Genomic DNA, 21,956 nt, shown 5'->3' with positions numbered 1-21,956 from the left:
TCTAGGTTCCAACTTCCAGCTACTCAGGAGGCAAGTTCTTAATTAGGTTAGCTGCAGGGTCGATATAAGAGGGAGGAGAAGCAAACATTAAAACTGATGAAAGACAAAAACTAACTCCAAAGAGATGGGTTCCAAGTTCCAACTTCCAGCTACATCTCGAAGGAGGCAAGTTCATAACTAGGTGAGATGGGAGAAATCAATGCTGACCAATTTGGTGGAAGGATGTGTATTTTGGTTTCTATACAGTATACATAACTCAACTATATTTCATATATTCTATCTCACTTATCACATGACATTAAAACAACTAAAATTCTTTTTAGATGGACGCTTCTTCTTTTAGTTGTACAACATTTATCATAAGTCTATGATCTAAATCTGAAATATGTCTAACAACTGGAGAAAGACTTCTATGAATTGGGGATAACACCATTTTGCTATTTTTGGCCAATAACGCTATAACATGTGTGATAATATTTCCACGTGACACAGCATTATTGGTTGGGTATTGCAAAACAATGATATCCCCATTGCGACCAAATTTTTCTTATAATAACTAAGGTATTATTTGTTGAAGAATAAAGTCTCACATCGGAAACTTGACAAAAATATAACATATAATGAATAGTTCCACTACTAATTGCACAGAGACCTTTTGTGATAAAACCCTACACCTATTGGGTTATATAAGTGGTTAAGTTGGAGAAAATATCGGTGTTGCCAATAGTGAGCTCCACACCACTTACCCAACATGTGGTATTCACATGTTGGGCATGAATACCCTTATCCAATACGTGGTATTCACGTGTTGACTTTAATGTTTGACTCCGATATGGACTTGGCTCCGTATATATGGCCCACTATGTAGTGGTCCCACATGAGAGGATGTGTTGAAGAATAAGTCCTAAAACTTAACAAAATAAAATAAAATATATAATGAATAATTCAACTACTAATTGCCTGAAGGCCTTTTGTGATAAAACCTCACACCTACTGGGCTTTATAAGTGATTTTTTTTTTTTTAAAGTCTGGAAGGCTCTATAAGTGATTAAGTTAAGGATAATATCGGTGTTGTTAGTAATGGACCGCTGGCCATCTCTATGAAATTTAACGTTATTACATGTCACATCATCTAGTCATCATAATAAATTGACAAACAGTGTTGGTGTTTCCATTATGTATGTGTCAGTTTATCCAATGCCTGCATGGATAAGAATTCTTAAACAAAATCATGTCACATAAAAACTAGAGTGGTGATTTCCCCACTCCAATTTTATCCACTTACACTCCATTTTATAACTAAAAAAGGAGTGTAAGTGGATAAAATTGGAGTGGGGAAATTATTACCCAAAAAATATCCTGTTGTTTCCCACTGACTTAGGTTATAACACATACATCAGACGGTAATACCATGTAACAGTATTACAGTTACATAAAAATATTTATCCAATAAAAGTGATCTAGAACATGTCCAGCTACAAAATGTAGTCTACATTAAAAGCATACTCCTCCTAGCTAGCTATATAGTTCCATCTCAAGGTTTTCATTGAACATGCCATGAATTAGACACCATTTTGTTTCACTAAAAATGATTTCAACAGGCTTGAGGCTCTCCTCAGTTGTGCCAGCCACCATGACAGCTGAGCAAAACATGGTCCATGAGCTCACAGACATGGACTTGGCCATGAAGCTTCATTACATCAAAGGGCTCTACTTCTTCAAGAGTGATGCAGTTGAAGGGCTCACAATATATGACCTGAAGAAACCTATGTTTCATCTGCTGCAGCTCTACTTCACTGCCTCCGGGAGGATTCGGCAGTCCGAAACCGGCAGGCCCTTCATCAAGTGCAATGATAGTGGTGTGAGAATTGTAGAGGCATATTCCGAGGAAGCTATGGATCAATGGCTGGCCATGGCCATGGAGGATTCTTCTCTCTTTGATGGTCTTACTTATAACCAAGCCCTTGGTCCTGATCTTGGATTCTCTCCTTTGGTCTTTTTACAGGTAATTTATAACTTAGCTTGTCAAGTAACATCCCAAATCTAGAAACTAAAGCAAACAATATCTCTGAAGAAAATTTCTTCACAAGTTTACCAAACGGGGAAGTGGAAAGTTTGCTTTGAGTCAAGATTTGCTCTTCCTATATTCTAGCTCAACCACTTATTTTTGGTATTTACTATCTATTTGTTAAATTTATAATTTGCTATTACTTTTCAATTAAATTGTATATATTCTAAAAAAATTTTAATCTTTACTTGTACATATCTTCTGTGTTTCTATTAATTCTATATCTCTTTTAATTTAGTCGGTGTCTAGATAGATGGGGAGACTTGAATGACATGAGTTATATCATCTCCTCACAGTTATTTCATTGTGTAAGTAACATGTGATGAGTAGCTACGAGAAAGGGATGTTTACTACTTCTCTTGCGTTGCGAAAAGGGAAAAGATAGAAAAGGGGTTTAGACTAGGGCAACTGTTATTTATGTTCTCATATACGAGGCAGAGTTAGAATTATAATGTTGGAGGCCGAAAATCTAGAATATTAGTATAAAATAATACAAAAATTACATGTGAAAGCAAAATGTTTTTAAGTCATTCATGTATTGTTTGTTAGAGGGGGAAATTTACTTAAACTAACAAGTTTTCTCTTTAGAAATAGGAGAAAACAAACTCACTTTTTTCTTTTTCTTTTTTGAAATTACATGGTTCTTCCCTCTAATGTCACTGATCTTTTCTTCTTCTTCTTTCTCTTTTTCATGTGGTGATTTCTTCTAAGCAGTTCACTTGGTTCAAGTGTGGAGGAATGTCAGTGGGGCTGAGCTGGGCCAATGTTCTTGGAGATGCATTTTCTGCCTCAGCATTCATCAACATGTGGGGGAAGATCATGGCAGGTCACCTGCCACTCAAGCCTCTGCACGTGCCAGTTCCTGGAAAACCAGAATTCCCAGCACTTTCAACCCCTAACACATCATCTTCTCTGAAAAGGGTTGATTCAGTAGGAGATTACTGGGTGACACCCAACAACTGCAAGATGAGGAAACATACTTTTCATGTTTCTGCTAAGAAACTTGATCATTTGCTCTCAAAACAATCAACCAAGTTCTCAGCTTTTGAAGTTCTTTCTGCTATAATTTGGAAATCCTTGTCCAAAATTAAGGAAAACTCAGAGCAGACAAGAAGGGTGACAATTTGCACAAATTCCCATGAAAGAGAATATGAAATTCCAAGTAACAACATGGTTTTGAGCACAGTTGAAGCTGATTTCTTGGTCACAGAAGCTGATGTCTCAGAGTTGATGGAGCTGATTTTGAACAGAAGGGCAGAAAAGAATGGAATAGTTGAGGAAATGAAAGGGTTGGAGAGTGGGAGCTCAGACTTCATAGCATATGGAGCGAATTTGACATTTGTGAATTTGGAAGAGGCAGAGATTTATGGGCTTGAATTGAAGGGACAAAAAGCAGTTTATGCAAATTATAGCATTGATGGGGTTGGTGATGAAGGGGTTGTTTTGGTGCTTCCAGGGCCAAAATATGGCAATGAAGAAGCTAATATTCATGGCGGCCGACTAGTGACTGTGGTTCTGTCTGAAAATGAAGTTGCACAGCTGAAAACTGAGCTCCAAAGAGAATGGAGTACTGCCTGAAAACTGCTTGGTTAAATAAATAAATAAAATAGAAAAATAGAAAAGAAAGAAACAATGAAGTTTGCTTGGTTATAACTACAGAAGAAGAAAAAAGAAAAAAAAAAAGAGATGAAAGAAAATTTCTTGCTTATGTGATCGTATGGCTAGCAAATTTGAAGAGAGGGTTGTTATGAGCTTATTAACTGATCTTTATTGTACCAATACTTTAGTGGTATGTTTATGAACATAGAATCAGTCACTACAGTGTTTACTAACACTTTGGGAATCAAAGCAAAGACGAGGCTCGCATAAAATCAACAATTACACTATATGGTATGCCAAATATATCAGAAAAACTTCAACTTGTGTGAAACGGGGATAGCACTGCTTTGCTATCCTTATCCAATCACAGACTACCACGTGGAAAAGTTATCACGTGTTGCATACCGTGATTGGTCGGGAATAGTAAAACAATGTTGTCTCTGTTTCACACAAGTGTTTCTCCAATAGTCTACCCTCATATTGTTATGATGTAATAATAAAAATCACTTTAAGTGTTTGTGTATCGAGTTTGATCCCATTCTTGTGCATTAGAATAATTTAGAAATCGCTCTTGGGAAAAAAAATGTTATTTGCAAGGGAAACAATTCAAGATAGTGCAAAGTTTGTCCCCATTCTATATTGACTAGTCCCGCTCATCTAAGGCTTAGTTTGGTATTGCTGTGCTTTTTAAAAAAACTGCTTCTGCTGTGCTGCGAGAATAAACAGCTGTGAAGTGAAGCAGCTAAGTGTTTGGTAATCTATATTTATAAAAGTGCTGTGAATATAAAAAGCAGTGTTGTGTTGTTTGGTAAACCCTTTTGTAAAAGTGATGTGATTGTGTATAATGACCAAAAGGGTATGATAAAAAAAAATTATTTATTTATGTTTCTTTTTCAAAAGAGAAGAAATTTCAATACATCTTTTTTTCTTTATTTTTTCTCTCTCCCTTTTCTCTCAACCAATCTCCTTTCTTTCTCTTCAGACCAAAAAAAAAAAAATCTTCTCCTTTCTTTCTCTTTTTTGACAGAGACCATTCCTCTCTCTTCTCTGCAAGTCTTTTTTTTTATAGTCAAAAGTGTAAGATTTTCCATCTCACACCTTTCTCTCTTTCTCTCCATCCATCCATCTCTTAAATTACATCAAGATGTGGGGGCTTGGGATGTCGGCAACCTTGAGTTGGTATTTGGGTTTGGCGATGATGCTTGGGATGTGGATGCTACATCCCCACCTCTCTCTCTTTGCTCTATAAATGTGAATAGTGGGATTGTAATATTGGGTTGTGTTTTGGTGGGGAAGACAAGGAAGTTGGGGGTTTGGTTTTCTTTTGCTGGAGGAGATAACTGGTGGGTAATCTGGATGTTGGATTTTTTGTGGATGTGGAGATGATAAAGTGCGGAGCTAAGGTTGGGGTTTTTTGGGTTGGAGGGGAAGAAGTTCTGGGTCTGTAAAATAGGGAGGTGGGTTGGTGGGGTTTTGGGTTGAGATGGTAGCTTTGATGGATTGAGAAGGGGAGCAGGTTGCAGAGAGAGGATGAATCGAGCAAGCCAGAAAATCCAAGAGAAATGACACTTGGGAGGCTCGAACCCGGGATGACGAGGATAGAGCATGTAATTGTTTGAAACAAATAAGGGCAATATGGGCAATTTGAAAGTTTCATTAAACCCTCCGCATGCTTCTCCGCGCAGCAGATTTTAGAAGCAGGGTGTGAGCTGCTTCTTGTTTTTGGCTGTGAATGGCAGCAGATTTTAAAATAAGCAGCTTGGATTGGTTTTACCAAACACTTTAACCTCCAAAACTTCTTTTCAAAGCTGCTTATTTTTTAAGCGCAGCAACCCCAAACCAAGCCTAAGGACCTTAAAATGAGGACCTGTGAAGACTTTTTTTATAAAAGCAATTGGATTAATCTAACGACGCATATAGTTAGTAGTCCTAAAAAAAATGTTTAATGCTTGTCCCTTCCCTGCAATTCACAGTTAGCACTAACCGTGTTTTTTTTTTTTTTTGGTTTGCAAATTAAAAGGGTCGTTTGAGTAAAACAAGGAGCATGAGTTAGGGCTAAGACCACCAACTTATATGCCGTTAGATTAATTCAATGGCTTTTATTAAAGAGGTCTTCACAAATCCTCATTTTCAAGTCCTCAGGTGAGCGGAGAGAAAAAGACGCCCCACTTAAAACAAGTTTAAAATAAATAAATAAAATGCTTAGGACTTGTTTATTAAAAAAAAATTCCTGGGATGGAGTTTCAAGTAATTTTCTATTAATATAATTATCAATTTAAGAAATAGTTTGAACTTTTTTTTTTTCCCAAAGTAATAATGCATAAATATTTTTCAAGGTAAAAATTTGATTAAATATTTTCCAAAGTAATAATATGAGTAAATGTTTTCTCAAATAAAAAGAACAATGAAACACTTAAAATTCAACACATTAGCTGTTGCTGACAATTATAAAGATGCAAAGAAAGAAATCAAAAAGCACAAAACATAAAAAAAAAAATATAAGTGGTTTTTTTATTTTTTTATTTTATGGATGTAACTGTTATTTATTGAGGACAACATTCCACAAACTGTCATTCACCTTTCCCTATCTCAATCAATCTTTCTATTGTAACCTCATCTCAGCTCTATTATTCCGTTTTTCTTTTTCTTTTTTTCATTTTCATTTTCCTTCCTCAGGAGAGTATCTACAGCTTTACAAGCTGCAAGTTCCTCATGTTAATACAAATCCTTACTGTGGCAACCAAGCATGAATTAAATAACTTGTGCCCATTTCTGTTAGATTCTAATCCACAATCAACAGCAAAACGAATATGCAATATCTTTCCATTGGCCAATAAGGCAAAATTGATACCTATTCTCCTGACAAACACTTAGCATGATGAATACAGGAGGCAAAATATCCGTAACACCACCAGTTTACAAGATAAAAACTATGCTGACTTGCAATATCAGTTAAGTGATCAATAAGCAAAATCTACAACAAAACACTGAAACATGTTCAGTATCAAGAGCTGCACATTAATCCAAAACTTATTCACTCCACAGTTCTTGACATTGTGTTAGACACGACAACACACAGACTGGCATATAACTAAAGGTGTCCACCAATTAAAAGCCCAGAAAACCACTACAGGAATGATAGTCTTCAACCTACTTACTATAAACGACATGAGTTCATCTCGACAGGCGTGTAAGAACAGCAACATACAATAACTTCATCAAGTTTTACAGCTGCTCTGTTTGATATCTTATGGTGAACGGGATTTTCACTTTTATTTTTAATAGGAGGCACACAAGAAATGTTTTTCTTAGAAACCATATATGAAACAGTAGTCATATGTGGCTTACAACAAAAAGCCCCTATATGAAAGTAGTCCCAGGGCTCATACGTAACTTAACATTATATTCTAAGAGAAAGCAGCACAAAAGCATCTCTTTTAAAAATTATTGGCACTGAAAAAAGGATACAAAATCATAAGCAGAAACATAAGCAGGAAACATACTTGCTCAATTCAGGAATATAGAGAATACAAAGTTTCAAATACTCACCTTTGTTCGTTTTGGGTTGCTGTCAAACACACGCTGCATCCCACTGTCAGTGATCCTTACACAATGCACCAGAGTCGAGGCTTGAAGAGTGCCTTGAGCCCTGTTACCAGAGCATTATCAGTGATTGTCCCATTCAACGGCCAATCAAAGATAATACTCCTCCATAGAAAAGTGATGGTCCAAATGGAATGTATACTTTCCATGCGTCCAAATGGAATACCTGAATCTTATAGATCTGTAATTTTTTCAATTTATAGAATAAGTAAACAAATTTAGAAAAAGGTCAAGCATAATAATAACAATAATTTGCAAGAGATGAACTTGGTAAGTATCAGTCAGTCGAAAACCCTCTCAGGATTTAGCCCAAATACAAATCCGTACAATTAATAAATACCTAAACAGTTGAATTTGGATTTGGGAGTCGAAATCCAAATCCACCCTACAAATAATACATTTACGAGGATTCATGGTCAAGAAAATTGTGATATTATACAAAAGAAATTAAAAAGAAAACAAATAAAATTGTTCTATAAATTCCATATAACAAAAAGACAATTCACATGCCAAAAAAAAAAATATTGTACACAACCATTAAAGTGTTGAGGTAAAACTCGAACAAAATCTTGATCTACCAAGATCACTTGGTGAAGCCAATCACCTATGCATCGTTGTCTACCAACATTCTAGATAATCCCTGATTTTCCATCATTTTATCTATGATTTTCTTCAGTGCCGGTGCACTCACCCGGCACTTCTGATCAACAAAACAAGATCTACCTTCTTCAGCTGCCTTGCAAAGCTGGGGGTCCAATGGTACCTTCCCCAGAAAAGGCACCCCCATTTCCCTGCACATTCTTTCAGCTCCACCACCGCTACTATCAAACACTTCAGTGCAAGCTATTATGTTTAAAAATTCTGGTGCTCTCTCTTTCAGATGCTCCCTAGCCCATTCTGTGACGTCTATTTGCTCACCGGTCTCTGTCATCCTCAAAAATTTGAAATCCATCACTGGCTGGCACAAGCCACTCATGTTCTCAACAATCCCAAGGACCTGAACTCCAACTTTCTTGCAGAAACTTACTTCTTTCCGAACATCAATCAGGGAGACCTGTTGTGGAGTGGTGACTATGATTGCACCATCTATTGAACCAGAATCGAGGTATTGAACAATTGAAATGTGCTCATCTGAGGTCCCAGGAGGAGCATCAACTACTAGAAAATCAAGCTCACCCCAATAAACATCCTTCAAGAATTGCTTAATGAGCGCATTTTTGCGCGGTCCCCTCCATATAACAGCTTCATCAGGTTCTGGAAGCATGAACCCAATTGACATTACCCCAAGGTTGGACTCAACATAGACAGGAGACCAGCCAAGGTTGCTCTGGTGGATTTCTTGGCCTTCTAGGCCAAGCATCTTCGGGATGCTCGGGCCACAAATGTCAATGTCAAGAAGACCCACCTGGAAGTCCATAGCAGCTAGTGCAAATGCAAGTTGGGCAGAGAATGTGCTCTTGCCAACTCCACCTTTTCCTGATAAAACCAGTATCTTATGCTTTACAGTGGCCATCCTTTCTGCAATTGCAACCACGTCTGTACAAAAACAATATACAAATCATGAATACAAAAGCACATCATCCTTGAGTCATATAAGATGGTTTTTTATGGAGGAAAAAGAATGTCGACATGGAACCAAAGCTTGCACAGTTGCACAAATGAAGAAAATCACAGAGGGGTTATTAATATTTTATCCCCCTCCCCACAACAACAACACCATCTAATAAGGTATAAGCCACATAATTACAAAATTACATTTGAACTTTGGAGGCAGCACATAAAATATAAGAAGAAACAAGCTTGAGATTTTTTTTATGCATATAAAGTGTTTTAATTTAATTCATAGCTCCAAAGAAATGCTACATATCAAGTGCGATCAAATGAAAAAATTATGCTATAATTCAGATGTGCAAAGATTACTAGGGCCAAATTATTCATGATTGTTCCGAATCAACAATTTCATGACATTCACATAAAAGCATCCACTTTGGCTTGTTCATCTAAATGCTTATCATACTTGAATAACTCAGAGCAACATAAAAAAAATAACTTACAAGAATCACTGGCCATAATTAACCAAAAAGCAGTTAGAAGTTTGCAGCTAAAGCTGAACAAAAGCATAGCTTTAGCAGTAAAAGAGTGAAAGGAAACCTGGGTCAGGGCCCTTTGGAGCAGTAGCACAAATTTGTTGATTTGGGCATCCTTCGCACGAATCAGATTTTCCAGCAGAATTGGATTGAGGACCCGGACAATCTGAAAAAAATAAAAAAATTCCCACAAATTAAAAAAAAAAAAGTTAAAATAATAATTATTATTATTATAAAAAGATGAAGAAGAAATTAAGACAGCCCAACTGAACAAAACCCAGTAAAACCTTGAGAATTGAGATTATGAAGAAAGACTTACGTTCATTGGCGTTTTCGGGAATTTCACCATTCTCCATGACGATTGGGGGTTTCACTTTTCCTTTTATGTATTGGCTTGGCTTTACCGTAAATGCCTTTGATTTTGAGGGAGGGAGAGAGTGTCAGAATAAAGAAAAGGGCCTTTGCTACAGAAAAACTGAGATCATGTGGCAGCTACAGTCATGCTATATAAGGGGACATGATGATGTAACATATTCTAGCATGTTCAAAACTTGCATGTGCACTGTACTATACCTATTAAATTAAAAGATTAAAAAGAAACAGCGGAAGAGGGGAAACACAATCTGGAGGTTGGTATTTTGACGATTTTAGAGAATCACTTATATTTTCTGCTGAACAAAAAGAAATGCCCCTGTTTTGTCATGCACCAAAGTATCATGTTTTGCCTTTTACTTTTGCTTGCTAACAATAGAACTATAACACCCTGGTGGATTAAACCTAACCCACTTTCTATGCTGATTTTTAAGAAGGTTTCAATGCCCTTGTTTCGACAATAACCAAAGCAGCTATCACCTAAGTAACTCTCTCGACGACCAAACATCTTCAATTCCTCATATTGCTGAATTTTGTCCTATCTATGTGAAACAGCTAAAGCAATTTAAGAAACTAAGACATGCAGATGACTGGAACTTGACCTTAAAAAAAAGAGATGGAGAACTGGGATTTGGGAAGTACAGGGAGGGAAACAAACAAGGTTAATATTACTGTTTTTTTTTCCTAGAAGGGGCTTAAAAACAAAATTTTCTTTACAGCTGCATAGAGAACTATAGAGGCGTACACAATTAATGTGATTGCAATTGTTCAATCACAGAGTAACAGAAAGTTCATGACATCAAAATATCATAACTATTCATTTTGGACACAATATGTCACCTCTTCATGAAAGTTTGGTTTTAGGTCCATTAGACTTTCTCCCTCTCTAATTATTATCAGATATTTAGTATAACCTATTCTATTTTTTCACTATGGGATGCTTGGGACATGACATTTGTTTGGCAGCTAATAAACTTCAGAAGCTCTGAGACTGAGAGTCAGTGGATTTAAGACAGATCTGAAAAGCACAAGCAATAAGTGAATAATGAGAAGCACGAGGTTGCACAACCAACCCATTAGCAATTTAGCAGTAAACACTTGTATATTTGGACATAAACACAACAAATACTGGAAATCTTCAAAACACAAAGAATGGGGCAAAGCAGTTTGCATAAACATTAGAAAAACATCATTGATCAACTTTAATGCTCTGTAATATTTTCTTCTAATATAATGACATATGAACATAACTAGAAGCCCATCTCCCTTAAAGGCGTAAAAATATTGCTTCAACTATACACAAACCAAGTTCGCTGCAATATCATACCTTAACGGATACCTTCAGCCCCTTCTCTACAATATAAACAGTACAAATTGGAGTTCCAACCTGCACAAAAATAGCACATAATAAAAACACAAAATTCAGTCAAATCAACAAACCAAATCACCACAACCAAAATTTCCTACTTCAATGAAAGTTCAAATTCATATTCACCCCCACGAAATACCGACCAGATAATATGTAATAGAGAAAGAGGAGGGAGAACTGTCTACCTGAGCTGAGAAAGAGCGACCAAGTTGAAAGCAAGAGAGAGAGCGCGAAGAGCACGGAGAGACGGTGAGCAAGAGAAAGCGAGAGAGCGATGAAGTTCATAAGTTATATCCCTGAATTTGGGTTTACAAAATCCTCTTGGTATTAAAGCCCAAATACAAAGCCGTGTACCCAAATCCACCCCGAGCCAAATGGGCCCTAAGCTTATTCGATCAATTTGTTATCTTCTTTCTGTTTTGCTGACACCTATATCTTAGAGGTGAGGTTTTATCTCTTAACTGTTGGATCATGCTAACCAATTTGATCAAACAGCTAACCAATTTGATATAACAGTTAAGAGGTAGGGTCTCACCTAAGGGCCATATATAAGGCCCTCGCTATAGAATTCTTGCAGATTAGAGAAGGTTCTAGGCTTTACTTTACTCTTGTAGCCTAAGGCTTGTTTGAGATTTTTATTTTTTTGGCAAAAAACTTGCTTCACTTTAAGGATGTGTTTGGTTCATGGTAAAGGAGGCTTGGGATGAGAAATCAATTGTTTGTCCACGTTTGGTAAGTCCAAGCATGGGAAATGGTTGTTTGGCACATGGAAAAATAGGGCAGAAATATAACCCTCCTCTCCTCTTGGGTTTCATTTTCCCTTCCCATAGTAAACTTTGGGAAAATGAGCTAAATACACATTTTTCATGACCATTTTGTCCGCTTTAACAATTTAGAATTACAATAAAGTTTGATTTCATATTAGTATAATTGGAAAATTAAACAAACTTTTTTTTTACATTCCAAACATGGGAAATGAAATAAAGTGATATTTCATGGTTACTTTCCCAACATTATCAAACATGTGAAATGAATCTTCAATTTCTCATCCATTGGGAAAAGGCATGGGAAATATTTCCCATCAAACCTTTTTCGCGAACCAAACGGGACATAAAGTTAAGTTGTTTAAGGTGTTTGGTAAAAATATAATATAATGATTATTTTAAAAGCAATGGCCGTTTGACAGTAGCTTTTAAGCTGCTTTCAAAAAAAGTAGAGTTGAGCATTTAGTGAATTTTTTCAATTCTCATAATACCATCATTAATTTTCATCACCACCACCATCACTACCGCCTCCATCTCAACCTGCACCTCCATCATCACCACAGGATTAGCTCATAATATTTTCAACATTATGTCTATTTTAGTCATTATTCATAGTTATAATAGTTTTATATTAAAATTTAGGGTTATTTACTGTAGCACCCCCTGAAATTTCGGTCAAATCTCACTTTACCCCCCCCAAAGTTAAAATGGCCCACTTAACCCCCTTGACCGTGATTTCGTGTTCCACTTTACCCCCTGCCGTTATCTCCATTAAAAACTCTGTCAGTTTTGATGACGTAGCAAGGCTATTTTAGTCTTTTTATCACAAGTGATGACATGTCATGTGAATGACCCACTTTTTTGTTTAAATTGAATTAAATAAATAACAATATAATGGAAAAATTAATAAATAAGTTTATCAAAAAATAATAATAAATAAAAATCTTTCTTTTCTATGCTTTAAAAATTAAAGGCTTATTATCACAAAAGGTCCCTAAGGTTTACGAAACTATCAGATTTCATCCTTAATGTTTTTTTGTGTCATTAGTGGTCCTCAAGGTTAGTATGTATGATCACAAATGGTCCCTGCCGTTAGATTCCGTCAAAAACTCCGTTAGTTTGCTGATGTGGCATATATATATATATCACAAAACATCCCTGAGGTTTACACACCTATCACAAATGGTCCCTGCAAATTTTTTTAAATTTAAAATTCATAAAATTTAAATTATTTTAAAATATATATTGTACTTTAAATACACATGAAACTATATTATTTTAGATGTGGGCTCCACATAGATGCCACATCAACAAACTAATGGAGTTTTAAAAAAATAATTTAAATTCATAAAATTTAAAAATGAAAAAAACCAAGGGTTTAGGGATTATAAATGGTCCTTAAGGTTAAAATCCTTATATAAATGGTTTTTTCATTTTTAAATTTTATGAATTTTAAATTATTTTAAAAAAATTTCATTAGTTTGTTGGTGTGGCATATATATGGAGCCCACATCTTCAAAAATATAGTGTCATATGTATTTAAAATACAATATATATTTTTAAATAATATAAAAAAGAAAACCAAAATTTTATGAATTTTAAATTAAAAAATTAAAAAATTTCGCAAGGACCATTTGTGATAGATGTGTAAACCTTAGGGATGTTTTGTGATATGTATATATGCCACGTCAGCAAACTAACGGAGTTTTTGACGGAACCTAACGGCAGGGACCATTTGTGATTATACATACTAACCTTGAGGACCACGAGTGACACAAAAAAACATTAAGGATGCAATCTGATAGTTTCGTAAACCTTAGGGACCTTTTGTGATAATAAGCCAAAATTAAATTAAATTTAAAATTTTATAATTTAAATTTATAATTTTTTTATAATTTTTTTAAATTAAAAAAAAATCCTACCCAGATCTAATTCTCCCCAAAGAGAATCCAAGAACTGGTTGAAGCTCACATCGAACACCGTCAAGTTCTTGAGCATCCCAATCTCCTCCGGCAAGTAGGACTTGAACCAATTGTTCATCAGAATGATCTCGTTGAGGTTCGAAATGTTGCCCAGGCTCGCCGGAACGCAGCTGTGGAACTTGTTGTTGGCGAGGACGATGACGGAGACCGGCGAGTTCCCGAAGTTATCCGGCAGATCGAACCTGAACCTGTTGTGGTTGATGAAAATGGCGTCCAAGTCCTTGTCGAACAGCTCCTTGGGCACAGTCCCTTCGAACTCATTGAACCTCAGATCCAAAAATTTCAGCTTTGGCAGCTGAAGAACAACCCGAGGAAACTTCCCAGCAAACCGATTGTTGCTGATATCGAGCTCAAAGAGCAGCTTGAACTTGTGAGGCACAGTCTCGCATAAGCGATTGGAGTTCATGTGGAACAATGCGAGATCTGCAAGCAGCCCAAGAGTTGGATCTGGGCAAAATTTTATTTATTTAATTTAATTTAATTATTATTATTTTTTCGGTGAGAAAGGGGGGAAAACCCCAAACAAAACAAACAAAGCAGCAGCAGGTATCATGCGGGGTGTAGCGATCCCAAGGATATCATCAAGAAGGATATTTTCCTAGCGCTAAGTTATAACTCCAATTTGCAATAGCATCTGCAGCAAGCTTTAAGCCAAAGTACAAAGCCCAGATCTCAGCATCCAAGATCTGTCCTTCTCCAAGATTAACTGCAAATCCTCTGATCCAGTCTCCAGTACAGTCTCGGATCAAGCCACCAACCCCAATAGACCCAGAGGCTATTTTTCTAGTTCCATCTATATTTAGTTTGTATTGACCAGTTTCGGGAGGAATCCAAGTTAACATAACTTGCACTTTCAACTTTGGTTTTAAAGCCACAGCTCCATGCCACTCACGAACAGCAAGGAAAATATGAGTTTTTGGAGTAGACGACCTCTCGAATTAAAGCATAGTGAAAAAAGATTTTTATTAATTAATTTTTCTATTATATATATACATTTTAATTAAACAAATAATTACATTATTTTATTATTTATTTAATTCAATTTAAACAAAAAAGTGGGTCATTCACATGACACGTCATCACTTGTTGTAAAAAAGACTAAAATAGCCCTGCCACGTCATCAAAATTGACAGAGTTATTAATGGAGATAACGGCAGGGGTAAAGTGGAACACGAAATCACGGTCAAGGTGGTTAAATGGGCCATTTTAACTTTGGGGGGTAAAGTGATATTTGATCGAAGTTTCAGGGGGCGCTACAATAAATAAGCCTAAAATTTACCAAACGGTTTTGATATTGCTTTTTATACCAACAACACTTTAAAAATATTGTTTATCAAACATGGAACTGCTTTATTTTACAGTTGATTATTTTCAAAGCACATCAGAAGCTGTTTTTTTTTATTTTTAAAGTGACAACAATTTCAAACTGGCCCTAAGTAAAATTCTATACGATTCTTATAAAAATAGCAAGCAAAACTTAATCAAACCAGACCTATACAGTTCCAATTCGGTCCTTAGTTTGGACCCACATAAGGGCATTTTGGATGACAAAAGTAATCAAAAGCAATCTAAAAGATAAATACTTCACATATTTCACAAGGATTGCACATATAAGGCACTCATAGATTAAGTATAAACAATCAAATGTAATTAAACGATAGGACTGAAACCATACCCACTCGAGTTAGGCAATTCTAAGTTTGAGTAACTTGAAGCAATAACAGCAGCAATGATATCAACCACTATATGAGTAATGTTATTTGTATGTGGACTCACTTGTATTAGAGATATGGTCATCAATGTGATGTTATTTGTACAACATTTATTGACCACATTTATTACCATATATCTAATATGGGTGGGTCCCACATACATTATTTTTGTAATCGGGTCAACCACTCCCCTTAGTTGATTTCATTCTCGATTTTGAGGGTATTTGATTATAGATTTTAATGTGGAGCCCACGTAATTTTTTTTATTTCTTACGTGTTTTGCTTTTTTGAGAAAAATCGATGGTAATTATTTATGAAACCAAACAACATACAAAGCAGCCGTAATGTCGAATATGGGTACAATATCTCCAGTGACCAAACACAACAATATGTTAATTTGATATGGAGAGAATTACGCCCAAAAAAGACTTCCTCCAATGGGTTCCCATCATAGTAGTGGTGGTGGATTCCCCTCCCTTCCATGGCACCCAGGATCAAACCCCAGTGGGGTTTCTTTCCTCCAATGTAACAAAAATAAATAAAAAAGACTTAAATCCCCAATTTAGCAGCGAGAAGCACATGTACTCAGACTTACAAGAAAGATCCATTGTGCAGCGACAAAAATAGTACATCCATATCGAAAGCTGTTTGTACCATATTTGACCCTCCACTTGCGTCATGACACGTGGACAGATGACAGAGCTAAGGTCAACCCTACGGCTCGCACTGGTAGATCATTTGAATGCGAATCGGTGTCCATCACCGATTTAATCGACGAGCTCTCCCAAGTGCCCCATCGAACAGACTATCTATATAAGCTACCAAACGACCCTCAAGCATGCGTTCGGCACGCCTTGACGATTCTGCGGGACAACCTCGAATGCCTCACCTAGATATTTGCGAACTCGTGTCGACCTCAGAAGATACTCCCACGAGTCCCACATCGAAACTAAGTACTAAGAGCACACCAGGCACTCTCTATAAAATAGGGCCCCTCTTGCCTTAGATAGAGGGTAAGACTTTCAACTTGACTTTTAGACTTATGCATTGTCAATATCAAAGCTCTTAAACTTACTTTAGTATCGGAGGGTCTTCGGCTGGTACCATACCGGTGCTCTAGACCTTATCCATTGTTTCTCTCCTTGACCCAGATTCAGCATCCCAAGGAAGGACGTGTTCATACCAGAGGCCCAATCGGTCCTTAGACCGTCTACATCACCTGTAAGTTGCTTCTATTTCTATATATTTAGTTTTAGCGCAAACAAAAGCCGAAAACTAAAATACAAAACACAGCAAACTCCTAAAGAGTTCGTGATAATTATTAGACTAAAACAAACAAACAAACAAATAAACAAACAAACAAACAAGCTTACCGCTCCACATCTTCTTGGGCAACTGAAGGGACTCATAACGCTATACCAGCTAAATTCTTAGTGCCGCACCTGCTAAACTCCAACTCACACAATCCAACTTCCATTTTTGTAACTCCAAAGTTTGAATTGGAGCCAAATCCTTGTATATGCCAAAACGACAACTATATCATGGTTACAATAGTGTTTCTCGGTGGCTGCTTCAACAACACAAAACAAACCAGAATAGCAACTGATGTTAAACCCACTAACGTCAACGATGTCGCCTCCACCGTGATAGAGAGCACCATTAGAAGCCACTGAAGATTCTTCACCAAAAAAAATAAAACCAACTAACAAATCCTAGATCCAAACAAATATAGGCATAAAAACCCAAGAAGGGGCAGTTAGAGCCACCCCAGGAAAGTGGAGAGTTAAAGAGAACTACAGAGGGGTTGAAAAGGAGGGAGAATGAGGGGAAAGAAGAAGCGGAGGAGGGAAGCAAAGAGGAGGAGAGGAGGAGAGGAGGAGAGGAGGAGAGGGGGAGAAAGGGAGTAAGGGAGTGAGGGAGGAGTTACAAATTGGAATAAGGGTAAATGGCGGAAAACCCCCCTGGACTATTTCGATTGTCGAAATGTCCATCCTGGAAAAAAATTTCAGCCAATTTAGCTTTCGTATTAAATTTAATCGCCAATTTCACCCATGCCGTTAGGTTTTCCCCAATTCCATCCAAATGCCCATTAGAAAAACCACGTGAGAGGCACGTGAGTCGTTTGCTGAGGGTAATATCATCCTTTCACACCTCAGCACTGAGCCCCCTTTGACTGCTTCCTTCGTATGGTCAATTCCCAAATTAGAGTTAGGGTTCGTTCACTTTTTCGAAAGAAGCTGAGAGTGAAAGAGAGAGAGCAACTGATTCGAAAAAGGGTGAGAGAGAAAGATAGAGTACGGCGACTGAGAGATTCGAATTGGGAGAAAGAGTCAAGATTCCAAACGAGTTCGACAAGGTTGATTTGGTAAACAAACACAATGAAAATCAAAGATGGTGGGGAAGCTACCAAATACAGTAAGCAGCTTACTTTATTTTATTTATTTGATGCAATTGTTTGAGTTTTATTCTTGGTTGTTGTCGGATTTTATTTTTGGACTTCATGAAAAAGCATAAGAAAATTCGAAGAAAGTGGTCCCTATGGATGTTGTTTGTTGACTGAGACTTAGGTTGGGTTGTGAATGTGGTTCCTATGCATGTTGTTTGTTTATTGTTTGTTGGGTTTTGTCTGAGTTTTGTCTGAGTTTGTATTGTATGGTATTGTATATGATAAATAGTAAACATTTAGTGTACTGTATAGGGTACATAGTAAATTAATGAGAAAATTAATTGTTGTGCAGCTAATCCTGACATGTTCACACTTGAAGTACACCACGGTGGCTATTTTGCTGATGGTTTATATATGGGAGGTATTGTACAATGGATTGATGGGCAAGATGCAGATAAGGTTTCAATGCTTGAGTTATTTGAAATGGTTAAACACCTTGGGTATGATCAGCAGAACATTCAATACTATTACAAGCACATGATAAATGGTTGGGTCGAAATTAGGACAGATAAGGATTATTTTGGAGCATTGAAGTTGATGAAACCGAGCCAGCTGTTTGTGTTATACATAACTGAAAATTCAGCACCTAGGCCTCTAAATGTTGAGTCCCCAGTATTCTCTGCAAATGCTGAACATCACAAAGACACTGCTCCTGGGTATGATGCTGATGAAGAAAATGTGCAATATGAGTTCGTGGATGTTGAGATAAAGGAAGAATTTGGTGAGGCAGAGGAAGTTGAGAAAGAAAGTGATGAAGCTGAAGGTGGGGAGGATGACGAAGAAGATGGTGATTTCATAGACAGTGAGTTTGAGCAAAGTGATGAAGAAGACAAATGAATTTTCATAGGTATGTTGTAAGTGAAGAGTAAGATGATGGAAATAAAGAACCAGGTGAGGGTGACACTGATGGTTATAATACATCAGACTTAGAGAGTTTGCATGAAGATAGTGAAGGTGAAGATGTCAAGAAAAAAGGTTTGAGGCAGCCAAAATTCAAGCAATATAATAAACAGCATGACCTTTTGGATCCAAAATTCCACTTGGGTTTAGAGTTTCCTAATATGCAGGAATGTAGAGAGGTCATAAAGTACTATGTATGCAAGTGTGCTAGAAGAATAAGGTATGTGAAGAATGAGCCTAATAGAGTGAGGCTGGTATGTTATGGTAATAATGAGGGTGAAAAGGCAAAAAGGCATGGTAAGGGTGAAAAGGCAAAGAGGCAGAGTGATAAGAGTAAGAGGAATGGTAAGGGTGAAGAGGGTGAAGATGAATTTGCAGATAAACTTGAAGATTGTCCTTGGTTATTGTATGCTGCACATGTTGGGAAAGGACCCACTGTTAGAGCGAAGAAATTCCATCCAATTCATACATGCGGCAGATCTCAAAGAACTAGGTTTGCCACTTCACATTGGTTGGCTAAAAGGTTTGATGAGGATCTGATAACCAATCCTAACATGTCAGTTGTTGACTTCATGACATTGGTGAGGAAACATTATAGTATAGATGTTACTAGGGACCAATGCTACAAGGCAAAGAATTCCGTAAAGGAGATGATTCAAGGAAGCATTGAAGAACAATATGCAAAGCTGTGGAATTATTGTGAGGAGCTTAAGAGGAAAAACCCAGGAAGCACAGTTTTAGTGAAGACATCATTGCGGGGAGATGGTCCAGTTTTTGAGAGGCTTTATATATGTTTTGCTCAATTGAGGAAGGGGTTTATTGAAGGATGCAGAACCATGGTTGGTTTTGATGGGGCTTTCATCAAAGGACAACATCCAGGACAACTTTTAAGTGCTGTTGGGATTGATGCCAATAATGGCATGTTCCCAATAGCTTTTGCTGTTGTGGGGATAGAAAACAGAGACACGTGGACATGGTTTTTAGATATATTCTTCAATGATGTTGGGGTAAGAGGCACTGAAAATGGGTGGGTTTTTACCACTGACAAACAAAAAGGACTGGGGCAGGCAATTGAGGCTTTAAAGCCGGATGCTGAACATAGGCATTGTGTAAGGCATTTGCACAATAATTTCAAACTTGCTGGGCATGGTAGTTTGTCACTTAAACAGAGGATATGGGCTGCTGCTAGAAGTACAACACTTCCTTGGTGGGAAGCTGAGATGGACAATATTATGGAAATATCTGCCCCAGCTCATGCATGGCTTAAGGATAGGCCTGCAATTCATTGGAGTAAGTCATACTTTACTACTGGGAGCAAGTGTGATATACTGCTGAACAATTTATGTGAATGCTTCAATTCAGCCATTTTGGAGGCAAGAGATAAACCAATCATCACGATGGTGGAAAGGATAAGAACCTATTTGATGTTGAGAGTTGCACGACAAAAGGAAGTGAAAATGGACTCAAAGAGTTGGGCCAAGGATCTTTCAAATTATTGAAAAAAATTTGAAAGAGAGTGGCTCATGCATTACACAGAATGCAGGTGGAAACAAGTTTCAAGTCACCCATATGCTTGGTAGGTAATATGCAGTTGATCTAAATACTCACTCTTGCTCTTGTCGAAAATAGGATCTCTGTGGCATCCCATGTTCCCATGCCATGGCTGCAATATCAAGGCAACAGAGAAGCCCAATGAGTTATGTCAATGAGGTGTATAAGAGAGAAGCTTATGATAGGGCTTATAGAAATTACATTTCACCAATGCCAAGCCAAACCTTATGGAGGAAATCAGGTTATGCACCAATTAAACCCCCACTGTATCACAAACAAAGTGGTAGGCCAAAGAAGGCAAGGACTAGACCCGTTGATGAGATCCCAAAGGGTGCCACCAAGCCTAGGAGATATGGAATTGTAATCCATTGCTCAGTCTGTGGAGGAGAGGGCCATAATGCTACTAATTGTGGAAGGGCAGATGGCGGAAGAGGCAGAGAGACAAGAAGATGGACATGAAGAAGGACATGAAGAGGAAAAAACGTGGGAAGAGGAGCTGCAGCCACTGCTACATTACCGGTAAAGGATGTCAAATTATGATTGAATGTTTTAATTGGACTCATTTGAGTTTTAATTGTGATTAATTTCATTTGTAGGCAATTAGAGGAGGGTTGACAAGGACTGCAGCCACTGCAAGCTAAACAGCTCCAACCAATGTTGCTAGCCAAGTAAGTGGAACCAATCTTGCTTCACAACCAGGTACCTGCAATTTAGCTTCACAAGCAGGTCCAAGCTCACAACCTGAGTCTGCTGTTACCACTCAAAACAGTTCCATGCCAGCAGGGAAAAGGTTCTAATCCCCTGCAAAAGGGCAAGGCCATGGAGGTAAAAGAGATGATGGATTTCATGGGTATTTTGAACGGATGCCTTGGTAGTTTGGCTTGAACAGATGGGCTAGTAGATGTTGCAATGTGTATTTTGAACAGATGTGTCTTTTAGATGATGTTTAAGCAATGTTGGAATGTATATTTTATAGTAGAATGTGTATTTTGAACTGATGGCTATTTTGGATGTATTTAAGCAAAGTTGGAATATGTATTTTGAACTGATGGCTATTTTGGATGGGATGTATTTCAACAGTTGGAATGTATATTTTGAACATATGGCTCTTTTAGATGAAGTTTTTGATGTATTGCAAATGTTGGAATGTATATTTTTCAACATATGGCTGTTTTAGATGAAGTTTTGGATGAATTGCAGATGTTGGAGTGTATATTTTTCAACATATGGCTATTTCATGGATTTCAAATGTTGGCGATGTGAATATGTTGAATTTGGATGGATTATGGTAGATTTTGAAGTGTTTCACAGATTAATCTATCACCAAGCAGAGCATACTGCTTGGATTAGTGTAGGCTTTATGCCTTGCTTTTGTTGTAGTGCTCTGTTTGCAGTTTCTGGGTATTTTGCCTTGGCTTGTGCCAAATGGTAAGTTTCAGTTACCCAAAAAAACAAAGAACCCTTGCATTCAACCAAATTCATTTAGCCAAACCTACATTGAAC

At 37.2% G+C, this 21,956-nt stretch overlaps 2 protein-coding genes and 2 pseudogenes across 2 annotated transcripts; 2 read left to right on the top strand and 2 right to left on the bottom strand.

The window, feature by feature from the left end:
* Window positions 1-1,483: 1,483 nt before the first annotated feature.
* On the top strand, window positions 1,484-3,896 carry CER2 (HXXXD-type acyl-transferase family protein). The gene is made up of 2 exons (XM_088246443.1): window positions 1,484-2,005; window positions 2,783-3,896. Exons 1-2 carry the CDS (start codon window positions 1,589-1,591, stop codon window positions 3,644-3,646), a joined length of 1,281 nt encoding a protein of 426 aa, XP_088102569.1. The 5' UTR covers window positions 1,484-1,588; the 3' UTR covers window positions 3,647-3,896.
* A 3,787-nt stretch (window positions 3,897-7,683) lies between these two features.
* LOC110772582 (cytosolic Fe-S cluster assembly factor NBP35-like) lies at window positions 7,684-11,421 on the bottom strand. The gene is made up of 5 exons (XM_021977027.2): window positions 11,284-11,421; window positions 11,057-11,116; window positions 9,677-9,770; window positions 9,422-9,523; window positions 7,684-8,806 (listed from the first exon to the last, which is right to left on the bottom strand). The coding sequence occupies exons 3-5, from the start codon at window positions 9,711-9,713 to the stop codon at window positions 7,875-7,877; spliced, it is 1,071 nt and encodes a 356-aa protein (XP_021832719.1). The 5' UTR covers window positions 9,714-9,770; window positions 11,057-11,116; window positions 11,284-11,421; the 3' UTR covers window positions 7,684-7,874.
* A 2,331-nt stretch (window positions 11,422-13,752) lies between these two features.
* On the bottom strand, window positions 13,753-14,686 carry LOC148298075 (leucine-rich repeat extensin-like protein 4 pseudogene; annotated as a pseudogene).
* A 3,619-nt stretch (window positions 14,687-18,305) lies between these two features.
* Window positions 18,306-21,338, top strand: LOC148298074 (uncharacterized; annotated as a pseudogene).
* The last annotated feature ends 618 nt before the right edge of the window (window positions 21,339-21,956 follow it).

The sequence above is a fragment of the Prunus avium genome, chromosome 1 (assembly GCF_965620075.1).
Source record: "Prunus avium chromosome 1, drPruAviu1.hap1.1, whole genome shotgun sequence".
Taxonomy (NCBI): domain Eukaryota; kingdom Viridiplantae; phylum Streptophyta; class Magnoliopsida; order Rosales; family Rosaceae; genus Prunus; species Prunus avium.
The sequence above is the reverse complement of the archived record's forward strand: the minus strand, read 5'-3'. Positions and strand labels throughout refer to the sequence as shown.